The 25,649-nt window shown below is 60.8% G+C and overlaps 1 protein-coding gene across 1 annotated transcript in view; it reads left to right on the top strand.

Annotated features, from left to right (window-relative positions):
* Nucleotides 1-25,649, top strand: part of SDK2 (sidekick cell adhesion molecule 2) — a 45,589-nt gene that overhangs the window by 4,046 nt on the left and 15,894 nt on the right. Inside the window, exons 2-5 of the mRNA XM_027906832.1 lie at nucleotides 14,887-15,046; nucleotides 22,885-22,991; nucleotides 23,790-23,937; nucleotides 24,667-24,800. Coding sequence (XP_027762633.1) covers nucleotides 14,887-15,046; nucleotides 22,885-22,991; nucleotides 23,790-23,937; nucleotides 24,667-24,800 — 549 coding nt within the window. The remainder of the gene's footprint in view (nucleotides 1-14,886; nucleotides 15,047-22,884; nucleotides 22,992-23,789; nucleotides 23,938-24,666; nucleotides 24,801-25,649) is intronic.

The following is a 25,649-nucleotide window of genomic DNA, read 5'->3' as shown; positions in this document are numbered from 1 at the left end:
GCTCGTTAGCAAGTGGCGTGTGGCTGGGTGAAAACCGGCCAGGAATAAATATGCTGCTGTCAGTGGTGATGTGATTGTGCTAACGAAGGGCGAGCCGAGCCCCCGCGGTGCCCGGGGTTGTGCCAGGGCTGGTGGCTCTGGTGCTCCGCTGGTGCCTCAAGGCCTTGGCCTTCCAAAGTGCCCCTGGGGATCCAGCAGCCCTCTGGGGCTGGGGTGGCCCAGGGTGGTGGGTGCTGAGGTAATGGGGCATCCTAGGAGCTTCTCCCCCAGTGCAGGGGAGCATTGCGTGGAACTGCTGGAAGGGGCACGGGGCCAGGGTCACCCAGAGTGGGTGATGATGCCAGGGACCACCCTCATCCCCCTGGCTGCTGTTCTTTTTTTGGGTTCTCACCCTCCAGAGCCATCCACGGAGAAGGATCCAGACTCTGGGTCTGTTCCTGCCACTCTTTGCCCCGCCAGCAGGCAGGAATGTGCTGGCAGCAGCTCCTTGCTGGCCCCGCTTGGCATCTCTCACACCCCCGGCATGCTGGAGATGCCACCAGGGTGGGCACTGCCCTCAGCACCTCTCTATGGGGCTGGGGACCAGCTGTTGGGCTGTGTGTTTCCCCCACCCTCCTTCCAGGGATACTTTGGTGTGCATCCCCTGCTCCCAGTGATACTTTGGGGGTACATCCCGCACCTCTCCCCCACTAATGGACCTTCGAGCCCCTCGGCCCAGCCCATGTCCCACCACCTGCCTGTGCCCAGGGCAGGCAGTGGCCCCCTTGATGGCCTCCTCTCCTTGCCCCCAGCTCCGGGGGTGCAGGAATGCCTGCCTGGAAAGCCATGCCGGGCTCGGGTTGCCTGGGAACTGGGAAACCTGATCCCTGGGAACGGGGGCCGAGGGCAGGGGACATTCCTGGGCTGCAGCTGGTCCCCGACCCCCTTTGTCTTCCTGCTCTGATGGGGCCCCCAGGAATGGAGACTTGGGGCGTGGGGGGCTCTCAGCCTCGAGCAGGACCATCCCTGGGGACACTGTGACGGGATGCTCCCGGGGGACACCTCCTGTGTGGATCATTGTCACCACCGTGGGCTGGGGAAGGGGACCAAGGCCGGGCTGGATGGGGCTTGGAGCAACCTGGGCTAGTGGAAGGTGTCCCTGCCCATGGCAGGGGGATGGGACAAGATGAGCTTTAAGGTCCTTTCCAACCCAAACCAGTCCAGGATTCTGTGGAAAGCCCTGAGCACAGGGACCAGCTGCCACCGCGTGCCAGCGGCTGGGCATCCCGGCTGGCCATGGGGATGGCACGGTGGCAATTTCAGGAATGCTAGGGTCCCCTGTGCTGCCCCACCCTCCCTCCCTGCCAGCCATCATTGTCCCTGTCACCCACCTCAGTGTGTGGCAGCGCCAGGCCAGCTGTCCTGAGCACTCTGGGAGCTTCCCTCCACCCCAGGCAGCTGAGGGGACATCTGAGGCACTGGGTGGGGGTGGGTGCAGAGGGAAAGGGACCCCAGTGCCAGCTGGTGTCCTGGTGGCAGTGGGTGTAGTGGGAAGGGGACCCTGGCATGGTGCCAGCTGATGTCCCCCTTCCCTACCCACATTAGGGTCTCTGTCAGCTCCCATCCATCCCTCCCTGTCCCTGTGGAGGTGCCGAGGCCCCGAGTGGAGGGAGTTCTTGATGAGTTTGACCATTAGCGGAAGGAGCCGCCGAGCTAATTTTAGCCGCGGTGGTTAATTGCTTTCTGCACTGCTGGGTGAGCCACAACCTGCGAGTCCTCGGCTGTAACCTTGAGCCCTCCCGGTTCCCTGCACAGCCAGGGCAGGGAGCAGCACGGGTGGGAGCGGGAGTGCTGGGCCCTGGAGGAGTTTCTCTGGGATCCTGGGATCTGTGTGCATAGCCAGGAGGGGTTGGGGTGCCTGGCAAAGTCCTTGCACCCCTGGCTTGCTGCACGGGTGCCCCTTTTGTATCATGGAGAGTGAGGACACATGGGATGTGGGGGGACTCTGGCTGTCCCCTGAGGCCAGCAGGTCACCCCAGCCACGGGGTGCAGATCCCCGTGCTTGCAGTGGTGGGTCTCCTTCTTCAACGTGAGGAAGGGAAGTGCTGGTTTTGGGCCCCCTTCAGTGGGAATTGCTGGATCCGGAGGGTGTTTCCCCGGGGCGAGAGCGGGGCTGGGTATCCACGTGTTCTCCGTCCCCTGTCGGCAGCGCTGGGATGTGTTACAGGCATGGCTGGAGGAGCCTGTCCCTCCATCCCCATTCTGCAGGGCCACCCTCAAGCACATGCCAGTTCACTGAGTGAGGAATCCAAGCTGAATCTGGGGCACAGGTCGGGCATTACTGGGGTTTTATGGGGACATTTCTGTTCCTTTTGGGAGCCGGTGTCCCCCGGTGGGGAGCAATCGAGTGCTGGGCTGTGTGTGGCTGTTCCCATGGGTCTCTGCATGGTGGATGCTCAGTGCTTCTCCTCCTCTTCCTCCTTGAACCAGGGGTCAGGCTGAGAGCTTGGGGGGACTTGGAGAGGTCCTGCATGGATTTGGTGTTCCCTGAAGGGCTGGTTGGGGATGGAGCTGGGTGCGGACACGCTGCCGGCTCCCGGCCCAGCGTGGGGCCGGGCTGGAGGGGGCTGGGACCGGCAGACACAAAAGCTCTGGTTTCAGCAACCCGCCTCCTGCATGCCTGAAAAACAGCTGATGGCCGTGAAGGGGGATGAAATGGGATTAGCTGCTGTTTCCAAAGGGAGCACGTCCTGCCGAGCCGGACAATGCGCCCGCTGTGCCCCCGCATCCCACCACAGCCCTGCCCAGGGGGGCTCGGCGCTGGCTCCCCGGGCTTGGGGTGCTGCCTCCTGCCCAGGCTGTCCCTGGGGGGCCTTGGGGTCTGCCGAGCCCCTCGTGCTCCAGCACTGGGTGCTGCAGTGGCTCCCGGGGGTCCTGGAGACTCTGGGGTGTGATGGGGGCTTCTACCTGCCCTGCAGGAGCCCTGGGGGGTTGTGACTGGGTTTTCCCACCCTGCAGCAGCACTGAGCATCTCCCAGGGGACACCTTGGGGTGGCAGAAGCTCGGGGCTGTCCCAGCCCAGCGAACAGTGACACTGGGTGCCCAACTCGGAGCTCTGCAGCCAAAATGGAGAAGGGAGGCTCATGGCCCAAAGGGTTTTGCAGGGTGGGCACCTCTGCCTTGGTAACCCCCCCCCTCAGTGCCAGGGATAGAGCACACTGGGGACCCACGGCATGTCCCGGAGGGGGAGCCACGCGTGGCCCCAGCTGCGGCGCTGCCAGGGCGTGCGGCACCGTGCTCGGTGGAGTGAGCTGATGTTTATTTTGATAATGAGTTCTCAATGCGTTCACAAACTAATAAAATCAACTCATTAGGGTGGGATGCTTAATCCCGAGCTCTGCCGTTGGGAAGGGCTCAGCGCCCGGCTCCTGCCCGTGTGCACGGGGAGGGAGGCGATGGGTGTCTTCACCACCTTGTTTTCTCTGTTTTCCTCACTCCTAGGGTGGGAGGACAGGCTGGGGGGGCAGCGAGGCTGTGCAGTGGAGGGTGGAAGCGAGGCACGTGCTGGGAGCAGGGCAGGGAGCTGCCGCAGCCCTTCACCCGGGGCGCTGGGGGAGTCTCGCTCGCTTGGCTTCTCCCCATAAGCTTCACGTCAGGCTGGAATCGCTGGCGCGGTGTCGGCTGGAAAAGCCCCTCTGGCTGGGAGAGCCACAAGTGTGTGAATAAATGCAATGACCAGAGTTTGCTGCTCTGCCCTGGAAATTCAGGGCTGGCTTGGGGCAGGGAGGGAAGTGTGGGCTGCCAGTTATTCTCGTCCCCCACCCGTGAACAGGGACGTCTGCGAAGGAAACGCTTTGGAAAAAGCTTTTTCCGAGGAAAACTCGCGTTCGCTGTCATGCTACAGCTATTTTATGTTTCAAGTGAGCAATGCAATGAACTAATTAATACCGAGAAAAAAGGATGTCTGGGCATCACCCCAGTAAATGGGCGAGTGCCCGGTGCCCGCTGGCTCGGGGCCGTGCCGTGGGGAGGGGGATCATGGTGCCTTCATCCCTCCTGGCACGGGGAGGGCAGGAGCTGGCAGAGGATTTTCCATCCCACGGGGCCGGCGACTCGATTGCGTCAGTGCCCTGGGAAGGGCTCACTGGGGTTTTTCTTGTGGTTTCTCTCTTCTGTTTTTCTTTCCCTGCCGTGTTTTTTCGGTTGGGAAATGCTGCCTCGTTGGGATTCTCGTGGCGAGCCCGGGAAGCGACTGTTGTCTGTCTGTCTGTCCGTCTGCTGAGCATCCTGCGGGGCTGGGGGACAGGGGATACAGATGCCACTTGCTAAAGGGACATCCCAGGTGCTGTTGGGGCTCCTGCAGGGCAGGTCTGTGGTGGCTTTGCTTCCCCCACCCCTCCTCGGCCGCTGTGGCCCCGGGAGCTGCCGCAGCGCAGGGCTGTGGTTGCCTTCCAGGAATTCCTGGAGGATACACTCAGCACGTTCCATGGGGCCATATCCAACCCTGAGCTGTGCCGTGCTGCCCTGGGCTTCTCTGTCACCCATCCCACCCCATGCTGGGACCACCCTGGAGTTGGGATCTGGGCTGTTGGGACCCTCACCCCTTTTGGAAGCTGGTTGTGGAGTTGGTTCCTGCCAAACCCATGTGGGGAAGCTCTGGTCTTGGCTGCAAAGCCATTGGGAACGGGGCTGGGAAGGGCTGAGGTGCAGCGAGAGGGGTGTGTGCTGACCCCCTCTCCTACCCAGATTGTCTGGCTGGTGGCTGTTTGGGGATCTGGAGGTGATGTCCATCAATCCTTCCCTTCCTCGGTGTTTCGGAGTCTCTCCTGGGGAATTCGGCCCCAGGATCCGGCCCCTCTGATAGCGTTGAGTCACTCCCTGGGTGTCCGTGACTCACAGCAGTGACCCAGATACAGCAGCGCTGCGTAATCGTGGGCTTCCCGGGATTGCTGCCGTCGGAAGGAGCGTGCTGGGGAAGGAGTTTTGGCCGGAGCCTGGAGCTTGTTAAACATCCCCAGCTGGGGACAGGGCTGTGCCGTGCGTGGGGACAGGCTCAGCAGGGCAGTGCCCAGCTGTGCCACCCACAGCTGAGCAGCCCTGGGGATGTAACCCCTGGCTGGGGGGGCTCCTGTCCTCTCAGGAGCATCCGTGCAGGGTCCCTTTGCTGCAGGTCCCTGGCAGCTCTTGTGTGTTTGGGGTTGGAGCTCCGTGCCTTGGGGCCAGGGCTGGGGCTGTGTCCCGGGGTCCGTGGGCTCGGGGCCGGGTGTGGGGGTCCATGGGGGCTGCCTGGTGCCTCGGAGCACAAAGCTCAGCTTGTTGGCCCCCTGGGCTCAGGGCTGGGGACACACAACGGGGCCGTGTGTGAGTGTCTGTTTGGGGTTTCCCGGGAGGGAAATGTTGGTTTTTCCAGCGGCAGGGATGGGCAGGCACACAACCCTGCTCTGTTCCCAGCCATGGGGCTGAATAAGTCGCTGTTTCCCAGCCAGGGCTGATGTTTCTCTGCTGGCTCTGGGAACATCTCAGCCCTTACCTGGCCCTTGTTGGCACCGGGGCACACCTGGCTGGGTGCCACAGGGACTGGGTGCTGAGGGGTGTCCTGAGCTGTGGTCCATGGGAATCCTGAGGGGATAATGCTGGCATGGCCCTGACTCTGCCACAGTGGGCAGAGGAGGGACTGTCACCAGTTTTGGGACCCTCTGATGGCTGGGGAGATGTGCTGGCGGTTGTGTTGTGTCTGGAGGAAGGTTTTCCAGGATGAGAGAGTGGCATTGTCTCCAGCACCGCTGCTGGGAGAAGGGAGGTCCTGAGCCTCTTTCCAACAGCCCTTATCCTGGGAGAGCTGGGCTCCCCCCTCCCCACATCCCCCATCCCTGGGGCGGTTCATCCGGGCATGGCCAGGCTGCCTGTGGCCCACTGAGCCTGCCGAGAGCCCCGGCTGTGGAAGAGGAGCTTGTTATGGAGCCATCCTGCTTTTAATTAACAAATTAAAATCCTAGTTAACAATCCAGCCCCAGGGCTGTTGGAGGCTGGGAGAAGCTGGAGTGTTTGTTATGGAAACAGCAGTTAATTAACAAATAAATAAATAAGTGTGGGCCTGGAGACAGATGTGGGAGGAGGAAGGGGAGATGGCAGCGTGGCCGGGGTGTCCCACTGGCCTGGCCCGGCGGGATGCAGGGGGGGAGCAGGACATCCGTCCATCCGTCTGTTTGTCCTGGGGGCTGCCATGGCCCTGGCAGGGGCTCACTGGGTGTGAGGGGCTCGTGCTGGCAGTGCCGGGGCAGATCCATCCACGTGCTGTGCCAGGGCTGCCTCGGCTGGGTTTGGGGCTCCTGGTCTGTGCCTGGGCTGTTCCTGAGAGCCGCTGGCTCTGGAATCACGCCCGCTGGCTCTTCCCCCACCCCGAGGCCGGGAAGCGCCGCAGGAGATCTCCAGTGGAGAGAGATGGATGAGGTGTGACACTGGCAAAACTGCTGTGCAGTCTGCAGGTGACACCAGTGCCATGCTGGGGACTGTGGGAGGAGGGGGGACATCGCTCGGAGGGGCATCATTCGGGGGGCATCGCTCGGGGGCTGCCCCTGCGTCCCCGTGGCTGGGACTGCTGCAGTCCCACTGGCATCACCTTTGCCCTGGGATAGGGCTGTATGGGGGATTTGGGAAGCCCCCCTGAGCTGGGAGCTGAGGCCGTGGTCCCCCCTGCTGTGCCCTGCACTGGTCAGTTTGGATTAGCCACAGGGCTGTCACCAGGAGCCCCGAGCGGTGTCTGCTGCCAGCGGGGATTATCGCCATGGGTGGGTGGTGGGGCAGTGCCAGGGTTTGGGGTCACTGTGCTGCTCCCTGAGACGCTGTGGTGTCACCTGCAGGTCTCACTGCCTGTTCCACAGGCAGGGGTGACTGCGGGGACTGATATGGGAACGAGACCCCTTGCCAGTGATTTGGGAAGGGCTGGCTGTTGGGACCAACATGGGGACATGACCGTCTGCCAGTGTGAGGACGTGGGTGACTGCAGGGACTGCTGTGGGGACGTGACCCCTCTGTCAGCCCACTCTGGGGTCCTGCAGGGTTTTTGCAGGGGTGAGGAGGGGGCAGAGCCCACATCCCTCCTGGAGCTTCACCTTTCCAGAGGCTTAAGGGTGGGGAAATCAGTTTAAGTGCCATCTCTGCAAATCCTGCAGCGTCACACGGGCAGGAGCCATGCTCCGCTGAGCAGCTCCTCCAGGTCTGCTCTCCCTCAGCCTCCCACCTAATCCAGTTACTGCACCTCTGCAATCGGCTTATGGCTTGTAGGAAACCCCAAATCCCCTCTGAGGGAGGTGCAGGGAGCGGGGCAGCAGTGCCAGAGCTGTGGGTTCTGCTGGGCTCAGCCCAGCTCCTCGCTGGGGTGGCAGTGCCCGCTCCCCCTCTCTGCCCATTACTCCTGTGGTAACGGGCACATGTGCTTGCCCCCTTGCTGGGAGGTGTCCCCACATCTCCAGGGCTCTCCCACCACCCAAAAAACCTTTTTCCTGTGTGAGGGAATTGCTAAAGCAGTTGCTGAGGAAGCAGAGGGTGGGATGGAGGTGAGGTGCCTGTGCCCAGCTGTGTCCTGCCAGGTGGGCAGGAGCGACACCTGAGCCCAAGGGCCAGCGTTCCCATGGCCAGCAGCCCTCCTGCTGCCTGTGCCCCTTCCCCATGGCAGGGCAGAGCTCCCTGTGCTGTGAGCAGCCTGACAGGCTCGGCAGGAGGCATTGGAGCAGGGATGGATGTGTTTGGCAGCAAGGCCGTCGCGGGGCACGTGCCGGCGGCAGACGGCTGGAGAGCACTGGGTGCCTGCACAGCCCTGGGGCCTCCCAGCTCTTCCCTCCGGGGCTGCAGTGGTGCCTGGTCATGGGCAGGACGGGCACAGCACCTGGCACAGCTCCAGGGCGTGCTGCTGCAGGGATGTGGCTGCTGTGAGATGCTCCTGCATCCCTCAACACCGGTGGTGCATCCCTGCTCCGGGTGCAGCTCGGGGCCGTGGCCCCTCTTACGTTCACAAAGGTGGTTTTATTCCTGTGATCCCAGTGTGGTTGGAGCTGAGCAAGGGAGGCATTCCAGGCTGCTCTGCCTTGGCTGAAAACCCTCAGCTCTGAGGAGCAGCAGCTCCTTTTTGGTGTGGCTTCTGCTGAAAGCCCTTGTCATCTCTTCGCTGCTCCAGGCTTGGCTTGGACTGTGGGGCTGTGGGAGGGGCCCAGCCCGAGCCCCCCCATGCCTGTCTCATCCAGAACCCCCTGTGCCTCATCAGGGAGGCAGGGCTACCTCTGCCAAGAAGGAAAATCACATCCAGCACTGGGTTTTCTGCATGGCAAAGGAGAGGGCTGGAATTTTCAGCCCTAGTGGCCATAGGGCACCATGTCCAAGTCCCCCCCTCTGTCCCAGCTCACATCTACTACCTGAGAATCCTGGGGAATTGGCAGCTTGGAGGGAAGGCCTGGGGCTGAGGGCTGCTGCAGCCCCCCTGGGCTCCCTGGGACCAATCAGAGCTGTGACTGGGATGGATTGAGACGTGTGTGGGACAGGGGCTGCCCTGGGATGGCACTGTGGGACGTGTGGGTCCTCACCATCATCCTGCACCTTTCCTTGGGAAAGGGTTAGGATTAGGGGAGAAGGAAAACCTGGTGGGACAGGGATGGGGGGAGCAGGCTGTGGGACTGGAGGGACGATGCTCTCCAGTGTGCTGCTGGAACTGGAGCACTGTGAGCTCACCAGTCTGAGAGCATCACCCTCAGCTGACCCTCCAGAATCTGTGCCCTGGCCCTGCTGCCTTGCTGTGCCCCCAGCCCTGGCAGGAGAGCTCTCCCCCGTTGCTCTCACAGCCTCGGAGCCCCAAACCCCTCCTGAATAATTCAGGCAGGCGAGTGCCGTCCTCGGGGGCCGCGGATAAACGCGGTAAATGGCTGAGAAATGGAGCGTGTCCCTCGGGAGCCACCTCCTCGGCGGGTGGCCGGGCCCCTCTCCTCCCTCCCGACCCAGGTGGTGATTTGGGGCCGGCACAGGTAGAGGTGCTGGGGAGGAGGAGCCGGAGCAGAGCTGCTGAGTCCACTGGAGCATTGGGAATTGCATTTCACGGCTGGGCGGGCTGGGATACCAACCCGGCCCCGTGCGCCAGGCGCTCGGAGAGGAGATAAGATTTGATTAAGAAGGCTGCTATTAATTTATGGCAAGTACACTCATGGCAGTGGAGAGGTTGCTTTTAATTAATAGCCAGAAGGAGAGTTTTAAAGCTCTCGGTCTCAGTGGGGGGAGAAGGGAGGGAGGGGAAAGCGGGGAAGGAAGGGAACAAAGTAAGTTGGGAGGATTAATGGTCACATCTGCAATTATAAGTCTTTTTCTTAGTAAAAAGGGAAAAAAACCCACATCAAAAGACATGCCATGGGTGGGGGTGTGCGGCACGGCCGGGCTGATCCGTAGGGATGAGACGGTTGGGATCGTGCCAGGTCACTTTGGCACTGCTCTGTGTGCCAGGGGGAAGTGGAGCTGCCCCATGACATCAGTCCAGCCTGGGGACAGCAAGGGACAGCTGTGTGTCCTTGTGGCTGCTCCTCTTGCAGCCCTCTCTGCTGGGATCAGGACTGAGTGCCGAGGCTGGGATAGATTTCATGGAAGAAATTCCTGGCTGTGAGGGTGGGCAGGCCCTGGCACAGGTTGCCCAGAGAAGCTGTGGCTGCCCCATCCCTGGAAGTGTCCAAGGCCAGGTTGGATGGGGCTTGGAGCAACCTGGGCTAGTGGAAGGTGTCACTGCCCGTGGCAGGGGATTGGAATGAGATGAGCTTTAAGGTTCGTCCCAACTCAAATCCATCTGGGATTCCATGACTCTATGACTTTGGCTCTGATGGGTGATGGGATGAGGAGGATGGAGCCGTCCTGTCCCTCTGCCAGCCCTGTGTGAGCCCCACGGAGGCTCAGGTTGCTTTGTACCTGCTCAGGTGTGTCGAGGAGGGCTCAGTGAGGTGCCCATTCCATGTGTGAACCCCTGCTGGGCTCCGTCCTTGGCACCCCCAGACGGTGCCTCGTTCCCCCCGGTCCCCGCCCGGCTCACGTCGCGCTCCGTGGCTCCCCAGGTGCCGGGAGCACTCGGAATTTCAATTCCATGTTTGCTTTTTATGAAGGGGATGGAGCCTCGTCTCAGGAATACTAATGGCTCTGGTGGTGTCGGGGAGCGCTGCTAATCTCCCTGCACCCGCTGCCTGCCCTGGGGGGACACTGTGGGGACACCGTGGGGGGACACTGGGAGCAGAGAGGCCGTGCCAGGGCATTGCGGTGGCTCCGTGCCCTTGGTGCCCGTGGGGACACATCATTGAATCAGCCCGGTGGCTTTACCAGCATCCACTGAAGAACTGATGCTTCCCAACCGCAGGCTGGCATCTGACAGGCAGGGGATGTGGCTCCCTGGGCAGGGACACGCCCCTGGGGATTCATCTTGCCGAGGTGGCCTCAGCGGGGACCACGGTGTCCTCGGCACCCCTTGGCCAGGGTGGATCCCGTGGGGCCGCCTCTCCTCACTCCCAGCCAAGGCTGTGACCCCAGTGGGGTGCTAAGGGATGTTGAGGCCCCCCGTGGGTGCTGTATTTGGGGGCTGTGGTGACGTTCCCCCCTCGCAGCCTCCCCCAGCCCCCCGGATGCGAAGCGGCTGCCGGGGAGCTGCGCCGGGAATATGTTCCACAAATGAATAATAAAAACAAAGGAAAATTACCCTCTTATTGAAACTCGTTTTATGAATAAAACAATTATTCTGGTAATTGAAAAAATGTGTCGTTAAATTAAATGCAGTGGTTCCTATTAAAATTTTAGTGGATTTCGTCTTCTCCTCTGTTTCTTTTTCCCCCTCTTTCCTTCCCTCCCTCCCTCCTGCCTCCGCTGGCGGCTAAAGGCTGGTAATTATAGCGGAGGGTTTCGTTTTCTCTTTATTGTTTTTTAATCTCTTCGTGCTGCGGAGCCAGCGAGAGTCTGATGCCGGAGAGATTTAGCTCCATCTCCCCGTTCCAGGGGGGGCCGGAGCGGGAGGTTGGTCCGTGGCAGTGCCAGGTGGCTGTGCCAATGCTCCCCAAGGGCTGGCACCCTCCTTTCCAGGCTGCCATCCTCCTGTTTGGGTGGTGGTGCCCTGAGAAGGATGGGGGAGCCCTGGGAAGCTTTGATGGGAGCAGGGAGATGGCTCTGACCCCTCTTCTGTGGTCGAGGAGTGCGGACAGCGGGCTGGTCCCTTCCCAGGATTGCACCGGCCACATCCTGGGGAGACCAGAGAGGGGCTGTTGGGAAGGAGAGAGGTGATGGTGTTGTTTTCCCTGAGGCAGGTGCTGGTCCTTGGTGTTGGTTGAGCTCCATGGGGCACCTGGAGCCTGCAGGTACAGGTGGGCTGGATTCAGGGCATCCCACTGGTGCTGGTGGGCACCGGATCAGTTGGGATGCCCAGCACATCCCACTGATTCATGTGCTGAACACAGGCAGGGAAGGGGACTGTGTTGTCCCCAGGATCGTGGGGCAGACAGGAGGGGACCTGGGTGTCTCATGAGCTGCTGGTGTTTCGGGGGAGACCAGGGGGACTTGTGGAGTGGGATCTCATACCTCCATCCCCATCTCCTCTCTGTGGGGGGTGAAAGGAGGGGCTGCACCCTCCTTCCCCCCTTCGCCCCCATCAGCAGCTGCCGGGCAGAGCCCTGCCCTTGGCAGGCATTCCGGGATTCCTCCAGGCTTAAAACTCCCCATCTCCTCCCATCAAGAGGGATTTGAGGCTGGGGAGAGGGGAGCTTAGTTCCCAGCTCGCCCATTACGCCGGGGAATTAGGATCCATTACTGCTCTTTCAGGGGCCCCTGCCCTACATCCCTGCCCGCTCTGGCACTAATGCCCAGGGCTCAGCCCTGGCTCCGCCAGCCCTGATGTAAGTAAAGTGCAGGGGCCAAGGCTGTGATCCCATTAGGCAGGATTAGTGCCGTGCCAGGGCCTGGCATTAAAATGTCAGCAGCAGGGGAGGGAGAGAGCTGGGGTAGTCCCTGTCCCCCTTCCCGCTTGGAATCCCCTCCATCCCCACCGGCAGCTCGGCTCAGCCCCGGGGTCACGGGCGTGGGCAGGGTGGGGATGAAGCAGTTTGGTGCTTTCTGCGTGGAGGGGACCATGTTGGGCTGGCACAGTGTGGCAGGACGTGGTGCCAGCCCGGCGGCTCCAGGAGCTCCACACCGTCCCGTGCCGCCGGCAGATGTGCAGATGTTCCCGGAGACGCCCCTCGCTGCCGCCTGTGTTTGGAAAGTGATGAATTTCTGCACCAACTAATTAGCCTCTAATTAGCAAGTGGAGTGTAAACAGCCACAACAGATGGGGGAGAGGCAGAATGAGCAGTAATGACCCTTCGTTTTTGGGTGTGTGTGGGGGGGGATGTGGCTGTCACCCACCGGGAACCCTCCGGTTGGGTCCAGGATGGGGGGAATGGCAGCCCCTGTCCGTGCTGGCTCCGTGGTGAGGTGGTGAGCACCCCACACGCCCTGGATGTGGTGGTGCCATGGCCTGTAGTGGATGGTGGGATGCAGGAGCTGTCCCCAGGGAGCAGAGCTGGGATGCCCAGTGCTGCCAGAGGGCAGAGGGAAACTGAGGCCTGGGGGCAGAGGGGCAGCGCTGCTCAGCATTGGGACCCCCACCCTTCTCCCCTCTGAGAGCTCGTGAGCAGGGGAACACCAGGAACACCTGGTCTTGTTCCTGGAGGCCTCCCTGGAGACACTGGCACTAAACCAGCTGCATTCCCCTGGGCTGGGGTCCCCGCAGGGGCACAGGGCTCCCCGGAGGAGGGTGAGGATCTCACACCCAGAGCTCGGTGCCGCCTTCACCCCTCAAAAGACACGTGAGGGACCCCCATCCCCGCCGTCCCCTGCCGTGCCTGGAGGGGTGGTGATTCCTGGGGGCCCGTGGGAGCCGCTGGGTGCGCGGTGGCCGCCGTGACCTTCGCGGGCGGCTCAACACGGCACGATCAATACGGAATTAGGAGCCGCCTCTCCTCCTCTGTGCCGTTTTTCACCCCTTAATGCAGAACAGATGGCTCGGGCGCTTCAAAGCGCGATGAGCCTTAGCTGCTTAAAATCAAATTAGGATGTATGCAAACGGCGGGCGGGCCCAGGGGAAGGTGCGCCGGGAGCACCCTGCTTCCCAAACGCTTCCCAAACGCCTCCCAGACGCCTCCAGGACACCTCCCAGATGCCTCCCAGGCACTGGCTGCTGGCTCAGTGTGGGGGGTGCACTGAGCACACCAGGTTTCAGAGTCCAACGTGCTATTGGAGTGCTTGGCCAGACGCTGCCAGCACAGCCCTGGGCTCCTGTGGGACCACTGGGGACCACCAGTCCCTGGGGATCAGCCTGTCGTGCCGTGCTTGCATCCTCACTGCAGCGATACATCAACTGCGTTGCGCCCAGTGCACCCCAGTCTGGTCCGTGGCTCATTTACTGGTTTCATGCAGGAGGTGTTTGGATCCAGAGCTGTCACCTGGCTGTGCCACGTCCCCATCTGGGTGCTGCCGTAATCCCAAAGGCTCCACCTGGACGTGGGCGAAGCCCCGGCCTTGCAGGTCAAGCTCCTGCCGGGCCACGGTGGGGACACGTGTGCCCACCCCCGCACACACGCGTGCACAGGGACACGGATCCTGCACTGGGCTGTCCCTGGCTCGCTCAGCCCAGCAGCACATGTGTGCCCACTCCTTGGGCACCCCAAAAACCGCAGCTCAGCTGCCACAGAGCTGCCACGAGCTCTCTGGACTGGGGATCCACATAGCCACGGGACAGGGGTCACAGCCGGTGCTGCCAAACCCCACAGCCTGAGCTGCCAGGGTGCCACTGGGCACCACTCTGCCCCTGTGCCATGTGGGACGTTGCTGGGCTGGCTGTGGGGTTCAGCCCTAGTGCCCCACACCAGCTTTGTGTGGTGCCCTGGTGCTCCAGTGTCCGGATCCAGCCCAGACCCGAGGCAGGGACACTGGGATAAGGGCTGCCCGCTCCAGCCAGCTCTGCTGAAGGTCAGAGAGGAGGATTAAATTAACGAGCCACAAGCTGCTGCTTCGCTTCCTAATGACTTGCCTGGCATCCAGCACCACTGTGCCCACCCCTTCGCCAGGCAGGACAGGGTATAAATCCAGTGGGCATTTCCGTGTGGGTGCAGTGAGGGAAGTGGGCATGAACTGGGATCCCAGCGAGGAGAGGGATCCCCAGTGCAGGTCTGGGGGTGTCTGGGTGCCTCCGAGCTCCTGCAAACTCTTGACACCCCCAGGGTGGTGAGGCACTGGAGTGGGCTGAGCCCACAGTGCAGAGATCCGTGGCAGGAATTCAGGTCTCACAGACAAGAAAGCGAAGCCCTACCCCAAAGAAAAAACCCGAAGCCGTGATTGAACGTGCACTTGAAAGCTGCTGGGGAATATGAATGTGCCTTTGAAGTAAAAGGGCTTCCATTTGTTAAGCAGAAAATGGAGCTGTGTGGTTCGATTTATAGTTTTACTTAGCAAATAAAACAGGAGAGGAGTAAGTGGTTCTGCCTCGCTCCGCTCCCAGCCCCTCCGCCCCTTCACCCCCCGAGTTAAAAGCTCGGTGCTTCGGAGATGCTACAAAGGCAGCCAGGAATAAAGCAAAGGAGCAGCTCAGATAAACCCACAGCGGGCTGAGCCCTTGTCGATGGGCTTGTGGAATGGCTCGGGGGGGGAACAAGGGCCAGGGCAAGGGGACGGGGAGGGGGCTGCTGGGGTTATGGGTTATGAGTTATACCCATAGGACCACGGAATGGTTTGGGTTGGAAGGGACTCTAAAGATCATCTCATTCCACCCCCTGCCAAGGGCAGGGACTCCAGTGATGAGCGGTCCTGGTGCTGTGGGGCTGGCGGGATGTGGGGCTGGCGTGTCCCTCAGCCCTGTCCCTCCTCTCTCCACAGACGATGTCTCCCCGTATTTCAAGACGGAGCCGGTGCGGAGCCAAGTGCACCTGGAGGGGAACAGGCTGGTCCTGACGTGCATGGCCGAGGGCAGCTGGCCCCTCGAGTTCAAGTGGCTGCACAACAGCCGGGAGCTCACCAAGTTCTCCCTGGAATACCGGTGAGTCTGGGAAGGGTGGTCAGTCATCAAAAGGGGCTGCCCAGGGAGGTTTGGAGTCCCCACCCCTGGAGGTGTCCAAGGAACGATTGGCCATGGCGCTCAGTGCTCTGGGCTGGGGGACGAGGTGGGGATGGGGCACAGGGCGGGACTTGGAGGTGTTTTCCAACCTGAATGGTTGTGGGGCTCTGAGTCCCCACCGATGCTGCCTGTGGTGAATCCCACCCGGCACACCGGTCCCTGGCACTGCCATCCCAGGAGGCAGCACAGAGGCAGCAGTTGGCAGTTCAGGAGCTGCTGGCTCTGTTTGGAGAGCAAATGGGGAATTTAAGCAGGTCAACACCGGGGAGGAGGTGTTTGCACAAGCGGATTAACACCTTAACACCAGGCTGGGGATCACAGCCAGCTCGTGGCTCCCTGGGAACAGCTAGACCGGAGAAGGGGCAAGATAGGGTGGCAGGAGGGAGTGCTGAGATCCAGGCATCCATCCCCGTGTGCCAACTAATCCTGCCACGACTCCAGCCCCTTGGAGCTGGCCTTTAAATCAAGGCGGGCACCTCTCGCCGTCTCTTCTGAGTGCGTGTGTCATCCTCTCTGTTTTAATCAATAATTCAGGTCGAGACAAGCCGTTCCCCCTTTAAAGGCATCGAATCCAAAGGCTTGGTGTTGCTGTAGCAACGCGGGGCTGCTCTGGGATGCCAGGAACAAAGATAGTGAGTGGCTGGGTGACATCCCCTCCCAGCACGCTGCCCTGCTGGGATCCTGGAGCCCTGGCCACCCCTGGGGACCCTGGGGGGTGGCCCCTACCAAGCCGTGGTCTGTCGTGCCCCCCCGATGCCCCCAGCTTGGTGCTGGGTGTTGGAACCAGTGCCAAATGCCCTGTGGGATGGGGCCCCTTGTCCCCAGCTCTGGTGTGGAAGGTCAGAGACCTTTTGAGCTCCACGATTGCCACAGCTCTCACCTGTCAGGAGTGACAGCTCATTCCCAGGCAGGACAAAGGTGCAGGATCCCGGCCCTGGGCTCCTTCCTTTCGGGTTTGGGGGAGCGGGTGGAGGCACCTCCAAGCCCTGAATGGGGACTGTTGACTTCCTTTCCTGATTTGATCCGTGCCTCAGTTTATCCTTCTGTAGGAAAGAGGCCAGCACTGGTCTCTGGGATGCTGGGCAGCTCCACATCCCTGCATCCCTGCATCCCTGCTCCAAGGTGACTCCCTTCCCCCCGGAGCCCCCGGCCCCCGCCTCCAGCTCCAGCATCCAGCCAGAAAGGATTAGGGAAGGAAGCGAGAAAACAAACAAACACTTGGGGAAAACCCAAACAAACCCGGCGCAGCAAATGAAGCAAAGAGCTGCCGTGCAAATCCCTGCCTGGCTCCGAGGAACCTGCCGGCATCCCTGCGCTCTGCCCGGGGCTCCCTGGGGATTTGGAGTGTGGAGACGAGCGTTTGGCCGTCTCGCCTGGCGTTGGAGGCTGCTGGTGAGAAAGCGAAGGACCAAAATTAGTTATGATGGGCAGAAATTGAATTTTAATAGAGCTGTCGGTGGCGCGGAGCCAGCCCGCTCAGGCAGTGGGAAGGTTGTAATTAAAAGTTAACGAGTTTAGAAACAGAGTAATCCTTGGAGAGGGGGAGGGCCTGTGCTGATGGCCGGGGAGGCTCGGGGGTGCTCCTGGCCATGCAGGGTCAGGAATGGTGGTGTGGATAAAGGAGTCAGGGTGCAGCCAGTACCTCCCAGCTTGGTGCTGGTGTGTGTCCCCTGGCGTGTCCCCACTCCAGGGACAGGAGGGACCTTCCCCAGGGCCTGGCTGTGCCCATGAGGGAGGTTTGGAGCAGGGCAATGTGCTGTAGGGGGCTGGGCTTGGTGGCATCACCTCGTGGTTCCCAGACAGAGCAGTGTGTCTCCAAGCATTTCATCCCCCTCATCCTCGCCGCTTGTCCCCAAACCCTCTCCTGAGCAGAGCATCCCGCCGCCCCCGCCGGCTGCAGTCGCCCTGGTGCACTGTACCCATTTTGGGGGCTGTGGGCAGGGGCTCGCGGCCCCCCCGCTCCCCACAAATCACCCCACTTCATCCTCGCTCACGGTCGGAGGAGATCTCGCCACGTTTCAGGGGAAGGAGCCGCTCTCCCAGTTTGGCAGCGGTTTCCATGGCAACCGCCCTTTCCTTCCCGCAGCCATTCCGAGGCCAGTTTGCCACCGGAGCGGCTGTTGGCGAGCGGAGAGGGCCAGGTGGGCAACGGGCTCGGCAGGTCCCAGAGCCAGCGAGGGCCACAGCACTGCCTCTGAGTGCAGGTGGAGCTGATCCCTCAGGAGCATCCCTGGGGACCACGGTGGGATCACGGAGCAGCTTGGCTCTGTATTCATGCAGAGCCATCCTCCCTCAGGAGCATCCCAGGGGATCAGGCATGACGAGGAACTCCAGAAGGACTGGGGACCTGTGTGTATGTGTAGACATCCTCCCTTGGGAGCATCCCTGGGGACTGTGGGGAATCAGGAACCAGCCTGGCTCTGTGTGTGCACATGAACCCAGGGATTCCCACTGTGGGAGCATCCCTGGGGACCTCGGGGAATGAGGGACCAGCCTGGCTGTGTGTGTGTGTGTGTGTGTGGAGTCATTCTCCCTGAGGAGCATCCCTGGGGCCTGCAGGGGGGTTAGGGACCAGCCTGGCTGTGTGTGTGTGTAGACATCCTCCCCTGGGAGCATCCCTGGGGACCATGGGGAATGAGGGACCAGCCTGGCTGTGTGTGTGCCCATGGACCTGTGTCCCCAGGAACATCCCTGTGGGAGGTGTGGGATCAGGGACCCCCCTGCCTTCCCCCCATGCCGCCTCCATTGCCTGCTGCTGGCACGGGGTGCAGGAGGCAGCTTTCCCATGGGATCCCCACTGCCTCCCGAGCCTGGAGTGACACCTCTTCCCCCTCCTTCCCCCCCGGTGCCTGCTGTGCCCTCGGCTGAGGTGGCAGCAGGGCGGGTGCCAGCGCCTTGCCCACATAGCCTTGCCCTGGCACCGCTGTGCAGGGCCAGCTCTGTTTTTCCCTGCATAATCTCCCCGGTGCCAGGCTCTCCACGAGCTCTCCGGAGCCCGACTGCTCCTCGTACGAGGAATCATAACATGCAAATCAGGCAGCTTGATGTCTTTAATGAAATCCTCGGAAGGAAAGCGCTTCTCTGGTGAATTGAGGATATTTATTTCTCATACAAGAAATTTAACATGCAGATTAGTTGGGTCTGGTAATTTATCACATGAGATTGTCCTATTAAGGGCTGCATCGAGTCCTGCTGCCTTCGGAAATTACCTTGCACATAGATTACCTCTGGACAGACTCCCATCCATAGGGATGCATCTTCCAGCTCCTAAATCAGCCCTCGTGCCTCTCCTCATGCCCCTCTGCAGCTGGTGCAGGAGCTCAGCAGCTACTAAAGCATCCTCTGCCTCTCCCTGAGAGCCCAGATACCCTTTGCTGGGATCTCGGAGAAGTGTAATTCCATCTCCAACACCGGCTGGCTTTGCCTCAGCTCCCCCCAGCCAAGCAGAGCTGGCATGACAGAGCCTCCCAGTGCCACCCCCTGCCAGCCCCAGGGTGGGTTTTCCAGCACATGGTGTCTCTGATCCATTCCCATCTCCTTTCAGGAGCCTCTCTGCATGGGCTCACCAAGATTTGGGGCAGATTTGTGGCTCTTCAACCCCTCCCTCCGTGCTGGGCTGTTTTGGGGTGCATGTCCCCCCAGGATGCAGGGACACAGCAGCTGCACACACAGGACCCTGCCAAGCCTTTAAGGCCCATCGAGGACCCCAAATGATTGATACCCACAGTTTGTCCCCAAATTATGTAAAACACGGAGCCAGAAGCCTCTAAAAACCCCAGACCTGGGGGCAAACAGAGCGATTCACCCCTGGATTCCTGCTGGAACCCAACATGTGCCACTGCTTGCCAGGAGCTGATCCCTGCTCTGGTGGGACCAGCTCTTTGCCAACCCAGGTGCAAAGCCCAGCCCTCTGCCCTGGGGAGCTAATTGCCATGCAATGATTTAATTAGTGGGAGCTGATGAACACTGGAAGGGCTGCAGCCAGGCATGGTGGGAGCCCAGCAGGGAGTTCCTGGTGCCTGTGGCTGCAGCCTGGTTGGTGTCACCTTCAGCTTCACCACAAGTGGTAAAGTCCCCAGGAATGCTGAGGAGGAGCACTGAGGTGGTAATGGGCAGCATAGGGTGGCTTTTCCTGGGAATGCTTGTGCTGGGAAGGCTCCTGTCCATCTCTGTGCCTTGTTTGGAGCTGGGGGGGGAGGATATGTGGGGCTGGTGTGAGTGAGCGGCAGCGATTGCTGGGCACAGGGCAGCGGTGCCAGGGAGCCACACTGGCATCAGGGCTGGCAGGAGGCACGTGGTGGGATGGCAGTGGAGGGAATGGACAGGCAGCCACAGAGGAGATGGACAGGGAACTCTCAGACCTGGGGATGCCACCGGAGCTGGGTGATGGCCGAGCTCCTGGTTAGTGACGCACCGGAGCCCTCTGGATGCCTCAACATGGATTGGGGCTCGCGCGCCCGCCCCGTCCCTGCTCCACGGGAGGGAGGCTGATTAATACACGGGCATTAATTATTAACTGGCTCATTGTTCTGGCAGGGCCAATTGAGGCAGCGATTTACAGGGCCGCCGGCGCCCGCCCAATTCCCATGGCCGAGGGAAAACACTTCAGGCGAGGGGGGAGGCGATGGGCCACGTGTTTCAAAACACAGCCCGTTCCAATCAGGAGCTAATTGAGATCCAATAACACAGTTAACGGGGGCTGATGGAATACCAGGGGGGCGTTTAAAGCCATATTGAGCGTTGGCCCAGCGCGGGCGGAGGTGCCGGGACGCGCGCTCGGATGCTGCGAGTCGTTAAACCTCTGCTAAGTGTGTTTTAATGCTCACTTGACATTTCATTATCCCGCAGTAACTATTCAAATACACGTCCCCTCCAGAATTAATTAGTCGTTATACAGGATATTAATCAAAGGGGACTGTGCCAGTGCGCTTCTACCCAAAATCCGATCCAGCTGTTGCTGTTACTGGGCGGCATTGGAAGAACCTCACAGATTTCTGTGCTCTCCTGGCTTTCAATTTGATGGATCAGATCCTTTGGCTGATGCTTTTCCCGGCCCCTCTCCACCCCCTCAATCTAAGAATAATTCGGCAGCGTCAGCCCCACGCTTCTCAGCAACCCTACAATAACACAGGCACGGCAGCAGCCCGGGCTGGGCCGTGGCTGTGCCGGAGCGGCGCGGGCAACAATCCTACCAGAACACCGTGCCAGGACTGCACGGTGAGGAGCTGGTCACGCTGCTGTGCCCTGCCCTGCCTCACCGCTGGGATCAGGGATGGATGGATGGATGGATGGATGGATGGATGGAGAGGTTGTCATTCCTGACGAGCAGCCGTCCATCTGTCAGATTGATCCGGTGCCCAAGCTGCTTCTGCAAACCCACCGGTCCCTCGGCACGGGGCTCCTGGCTCCGGAGCCCCCTCCTGACCCCGGGGCTGAGCGGGGCACAGCCACTTCCTGACAGAGCCCGAGGCCAGCGCTGTTTTCCATCAGCGTGTTCTCCAGCAGCGCAGGTCAGTCCTCACTGCGGAAGGGCTTTTCCCCATGGACCATGCCCTGTCAACCTCTGTCTTCACAGAGAAATCCAAACAAACCCCTGGAACAGCGGAGTCAGCAGCGAGGGCTGTGCTGGGAGCTTGGCCAGAGCTCACCTCTCTCCTGGCTGGAGCAGGGTTAGGATGGGCAAAGCCACCCGGTCAGGGCACCGGGGTCGGTCCCAGGTGGAGGAGCTGCTTGGCACGATGGAACTCCTGGCCGTGGAGTGGCCACTGTGGCCTTGGCTCAGACTGGGGGAGTTGAGTGGGGTGACATTCCCCATGTCTGCCCACAGCACATCCCCCTGCGAGGGGGTGACAGCAGCGGGGATGTGGGGGGTGACGCTGGGGGTGAAATCAATTCCCATCCCCTTCCAGCCAGGCGTGATGGGGGAAGGAAATCAAATTGCAGTGGGGTTGGATAAAAGCCTCCATGGCAGGAGAGAACAAAGTCTGTGCTGGTTTAGTTGATGACTGCGGGCCGGGCTGCGCCGGGAATTGATTTCCTTTCTCCAGGCTATTTTCAGCCGCTGAGGTGTGTGTGAAAGTGCTGCTGCTTAATAGCTCCTCCAGCTCCTGTGTGTGGGGACCAGGCTCCTTAACTGGATCTGCAGGGGTGTCCCCATGGGAGGGGAAAAGGTTCTGTGCGCCCGTGGAGGGGTCCTGGCTCCCAGCATGGGGGAACCAAGTGCTGCTGAGGGGCTGTGGGTGCTCCAAAGGTGGGGGCAGTTTGGGTCCCGTGGGCTGTGCTGGGGGCTTTGCACCATCCCCCTCCCAGGATGAGGGTCTGGATGGGATGTGGTGCTGCACTGGGATCTGTTTGGGGACAGCCGTGCCCCTCTGCTGCTGAGCATCAGCGAGTGTCCGTCCGTCTGTCCATCCATCCATCCATGTGCGTGCGCTCGGGAGTCACGGTGTGATTTATTAACGAGGACACCGCAAGGAGAGCGGGCCCATTATTCCTGGCGTCGGCATCCGCTCCTGACAGCTCCGTGGAATTGAAATATCTTATTTAAAGCCTCTGGGGAGCAGTTTTAAATATCAGCCGTGACACTCAAGGACTCGTCCCCAAAGGGCACCCTCCCTCCTCCCACGGGGACGGGTGACCCCGGCACGCCGCGCGGGTGGGCGAGTGGGCGGGTGTCACCAGCGAGTTTGATGCCAGTCCTGCCGTGCCCACCCCGTCTCCGTGGTGCCCTCTGTCCCTGTCCCTGTCTCCCACACAGGGAGGTGGGCGTGGGGCCCACGGCGCTCCCCAGCGGGGAGGGAACGTGCTCCTCAGGTCTTATGAAAGTTTAATTTACGCTCAGTTCTCAGAAGAACAAACAAAGCTCTGCCGAAACAGCCCGCGGCTCTTTTAACGCAAGATTAGATTTTGGGCAGGGAGGGCTGAGCTTGCTTATTTATTCCCTCTCTGCTTTATCTCGGAGCGCTCCCCGTCGGGGATGGCAATGCTGCGGCACCTGCCCGGCCCCCCAGAGACTCACCCGCCTGATTTGGGGTGAGGGAGCAGGAGCTCCTCCTGCTCTGGGTGGTCTGGTGGTTGCAGGGCCCAGCTGGGGATGGGGATGGTGCTGGGGGGGTGGGCGAGGGGAGATGTGGTTATTTCATTTGTCTGCTCCTCATCTGCTGGTGCTGGCAGCTGATAAGAGCAGGGGTGGCGGATGATAAGGGGGTTCAGCCGTGACTCATCGGAGCAGTGCCGGGCTCGGCTGCGCTCAGGTCCAGGCTGAGTGACATCAGCAGACCCCGGTGTCACTGCTGGGGCTCAGTGCAGGGGTCAGGACAGCGGGTGCCAGTCCCCAGGAGCCCCCCCCGTGTTTGACATCTCGAAGCCACTTGTCCAGCGCCTCCAGCTCGTGGTGGTGGGTCACATCCCCCCGCTGGACTGGGACAGGGGCACTCACTGGCTCGTGCTGCGTGTGTGGTGCAGCAAAAGCACCTCCTTGTGCGTGGCCAGGAGTCCCTCTGTGGCAGTGAGGGACACTGGGGTGTCTCCCCAGCGTGCACACACGTGTGTGTGCACATGTACATGCCTGCACAGGCACACACATATATGTACCACACGCGCCTCCAACAGCGGCTCCTCAGGGAAGGAGCTGGCACCTGGCACAGGTGCTGCTGCCCAGCAGTAAATGGGGGGCTCGTGTGGGACCTGCAGCCTCTCCTGGGGCTGTGTCGGTGCCGTGGATGTCCCCACAGCGCTCAGGTGGCTCCTGTCTCCCTCAGGTACATGATCACCTCTCTGGACCGCACACACGCCGGATTCTACCGCTGCATCGTCCGCAACAGGATGGGAGCCCTGCTGCAGCGCCAGACCGAGGTGCAGGTGGCCTGTAAGTGACTGTCCTGGTCCGTGGGGACCAGATGGGGACACCCAGCTCCCAGCACTGTGGGACAGCTGTGGTGTTGGTGCAACTTATCACCAGCACCTGTGAGCCTGGAGCATCCCAGGGGTGACCCTGGCAGGGATGTCCAGAGATTTAAGGAGGAGATGAGAGTGCTGAGGCCTGGGATGGTGGCTCTCTCCTCCCAGGGGACGTGCCCCTCTCTGTCACCCCTTCCCTCCGGCTTGTCCCCAGTCCCATCCCCTTAAAACACCTCCTGAGGAGCAATGACAAATCAGGAAGCTAATGAGAAATTAATAAGGCAGCTGTGCTAACAACTAATGATAATGGCAAAGTCGTTAAAAAAGGATTCTTTACATGTTTTTAATTACAGCAATTAAGGGAAGTCAATAAAAATCCCCTGCACCCCCATCTCCATGCCCCCCGCTTCCCTCTGTCTCCCTCAACTGCTGTGTGCTTGCAGCCTGGCAGTGGTGGGGTGGGATGGAGGCAGCTGTGTCCCATCCTTGTGCATGGGGTCAAGGTCATGCTGGGATGCTCCCAGCACTGGGCCATGGGTTGGGAGATGGAGAGAGGCCAGGGAGCTGTGTACCTGAGCCCTCCTTGCTGTGGCTGAACCCCCTCCTTGGTGGGGAACACTCAGACAGGGGGCTGTGATGGGGCTGCCTGGCTCCAGGTGCTGAGGGATGATGCTGAGGAACACAGGGTGGGATCTGGAGCTGGATCCCTGGGCGCATTCCCGGCCTCTCCCCAGCCCCTGACACGGTTCTCCCCCACGTTTTGCAGACATGGGGAGCTTCGAGGACAGCGAGACACAGCAGAGCGTGTCCCACGGGGAGGCGGCCGTCATCCGCGCGCCCCGCATCGCCAGCTTCCCGCAGCCACAGGTCACCTGGTTCCGGGATGGCCGGAAGATCTCCCCCAGCAGCCGCGTGTGAGTACCCCTGGGGTCCCCCCAGTACCCCCCCCAGCATCCCTCCCACACCCAGGGGGCTGCATTTCGCCTTGTCCCCACACTAGGGATGTTTAAGCAACGTCTCGAGCGCTTCGTGCTAAAGCCCTGGAACAGACTTGGTGACTAATGGCTGTTTGGCAGCAATTTTTTTTAATAGAAAATGAAAATAAGGGCGAGGAAGGCGGGAGGAAGGCAGGCGAAAGGGCGTGATGGAGCTGAGCACGGCGCACACACGTGTGCCAGGTGTCCCCGTGGGGCTGTGGCAGATCCCAGTGCTGCTGGAGCCCGGCACTGGCAGCCACGGCGTGCAGGAATTGAATTTGTAACCCCCATTATGCAGGAATTGAACTGTTCTCCTTTCGATTTGCAAAGCGGGATTGAGGAGATAAAACTCCTTTATCTCATATTTAATGGCAAAAAAATATATTCCCCAAAGCATTTTATGTTTCCAGCAGATTAGATCGTTCCATTAAATTAAAAAAAAACGAAGTTAAAAAAAAAAAAAAAAAAGTCCTATGAATCTGCCCCGTCCCATGGGCTCTGCTTGGAGTGGGGGGTGCGGGGCTTGTTCCCCTCATCCTGGGGTTGGTGCCTGGGGCAGGTGGGAGGAAGGCTTGGGGTCCCACGTGAGGTACTGGGTGGGGATGAGGGTCCCAGCTCGCTGTGTGTCTGTCCTCATTGGGTTCACATCCCCATCCTCTCCCACAGAGCCATCACGCTGGAGAACACCCTGGTGATCCTCTCCACGGTGGCCCCGGACGCGGGACGTTACTACGTGCAGGCGGTGAATGACAAGAACGGGGACAACAAGACGAGCCAGCCCATCACCCTGACTGTGGACAGTGAGTGTGGGGGGCACTGCCCCACCCCCAGCCCTGCCCACCCCCGGCCCTGCCCCCCCCCACCTGCCTCACCCCCAAACTTAATTTGCAGTAAATCTCCTCGGAGGCTCCGGCTTCTGCTGACACAACAGTTCAGCTGCCTCAGAATTTATTTAGGTACTCAGGGCTGAGCTGCAGGTGCTGGTGTGTCACAGGCAGAGCTCCCACTCCTCTTCCAGCTGGATCTGGCCGTGCCCTGGGAATGGGCCACGGGATGGGGTGCTGCAGTGTCACCCCTGCCCTGTGTTCCACTCTCTCACCCCCAGTGCTCCAGATCAGCCCCTTCCTGGGGGATACCCCTGTAGCCTCATCCCTCCAGTTCCCTTGGTCCCTCCAGGACCCATTTGGGTGGTCACAGCCCATCCCATGGGAGATGCCCCAAAGTGACATCAGTCCTGTCAGACTCTCACCCATGTCCCCTCCCGCTGCTCCATGGAGGAGGTCCCCTCCCTATCCATGGTGGGCTCTGCCTGTCCCTCTTCCCCATTAATCTGTTTTCCCATCCCTCGGCGTCCTGGAGCGCCATAAACACCCCGGAGCCCATGTTTATGGATTCAGCTCTATCAGCAGCTTTCGAGCCGATCGCGTTTTTACAGCGCCTACATGAGGGTTTTTTATTGTTGCCATCATTTTGCTTTATGTACTCCCTGCTCCCTCCTCCCTGCCTGCCGGCTGTGCCGTGGGCTCCCGTGGGAGGGGAGGGCTCAGGGAGAGCTGGGAAGGCATCCTGATGGACCCTCGGTCCCTGCCACCTTTGTCTCCTCCATGCCAAGGATTTGGTGCCTCCTCTGGGGGCTGGGGCACTCCAGG

This window comes from Empidonax traillii, unplaced genomic scaffold, assembly GCF_003031625.1.
Source record: "Empidonax traillii isolate 1590-97213 ecotype Southwest subspecies unplaced genomic scaffold, ASM303162v1 scaffold1363:size121840, whole genome shotgun sequence".
In the NCBI taxonomy this organism is placed as follows: domain Eukaryota; kingdom Metazoa; phylum Chordata; class Aves; order Passeriformes; family Tyrannidae; genus Empidonax; species Empidonax traillii.
The sequence above is the reverse complement of the archived record's forward strand: the minus strand, read 5'-3'. Positions and strand labels throughout refer to the sequence as shown.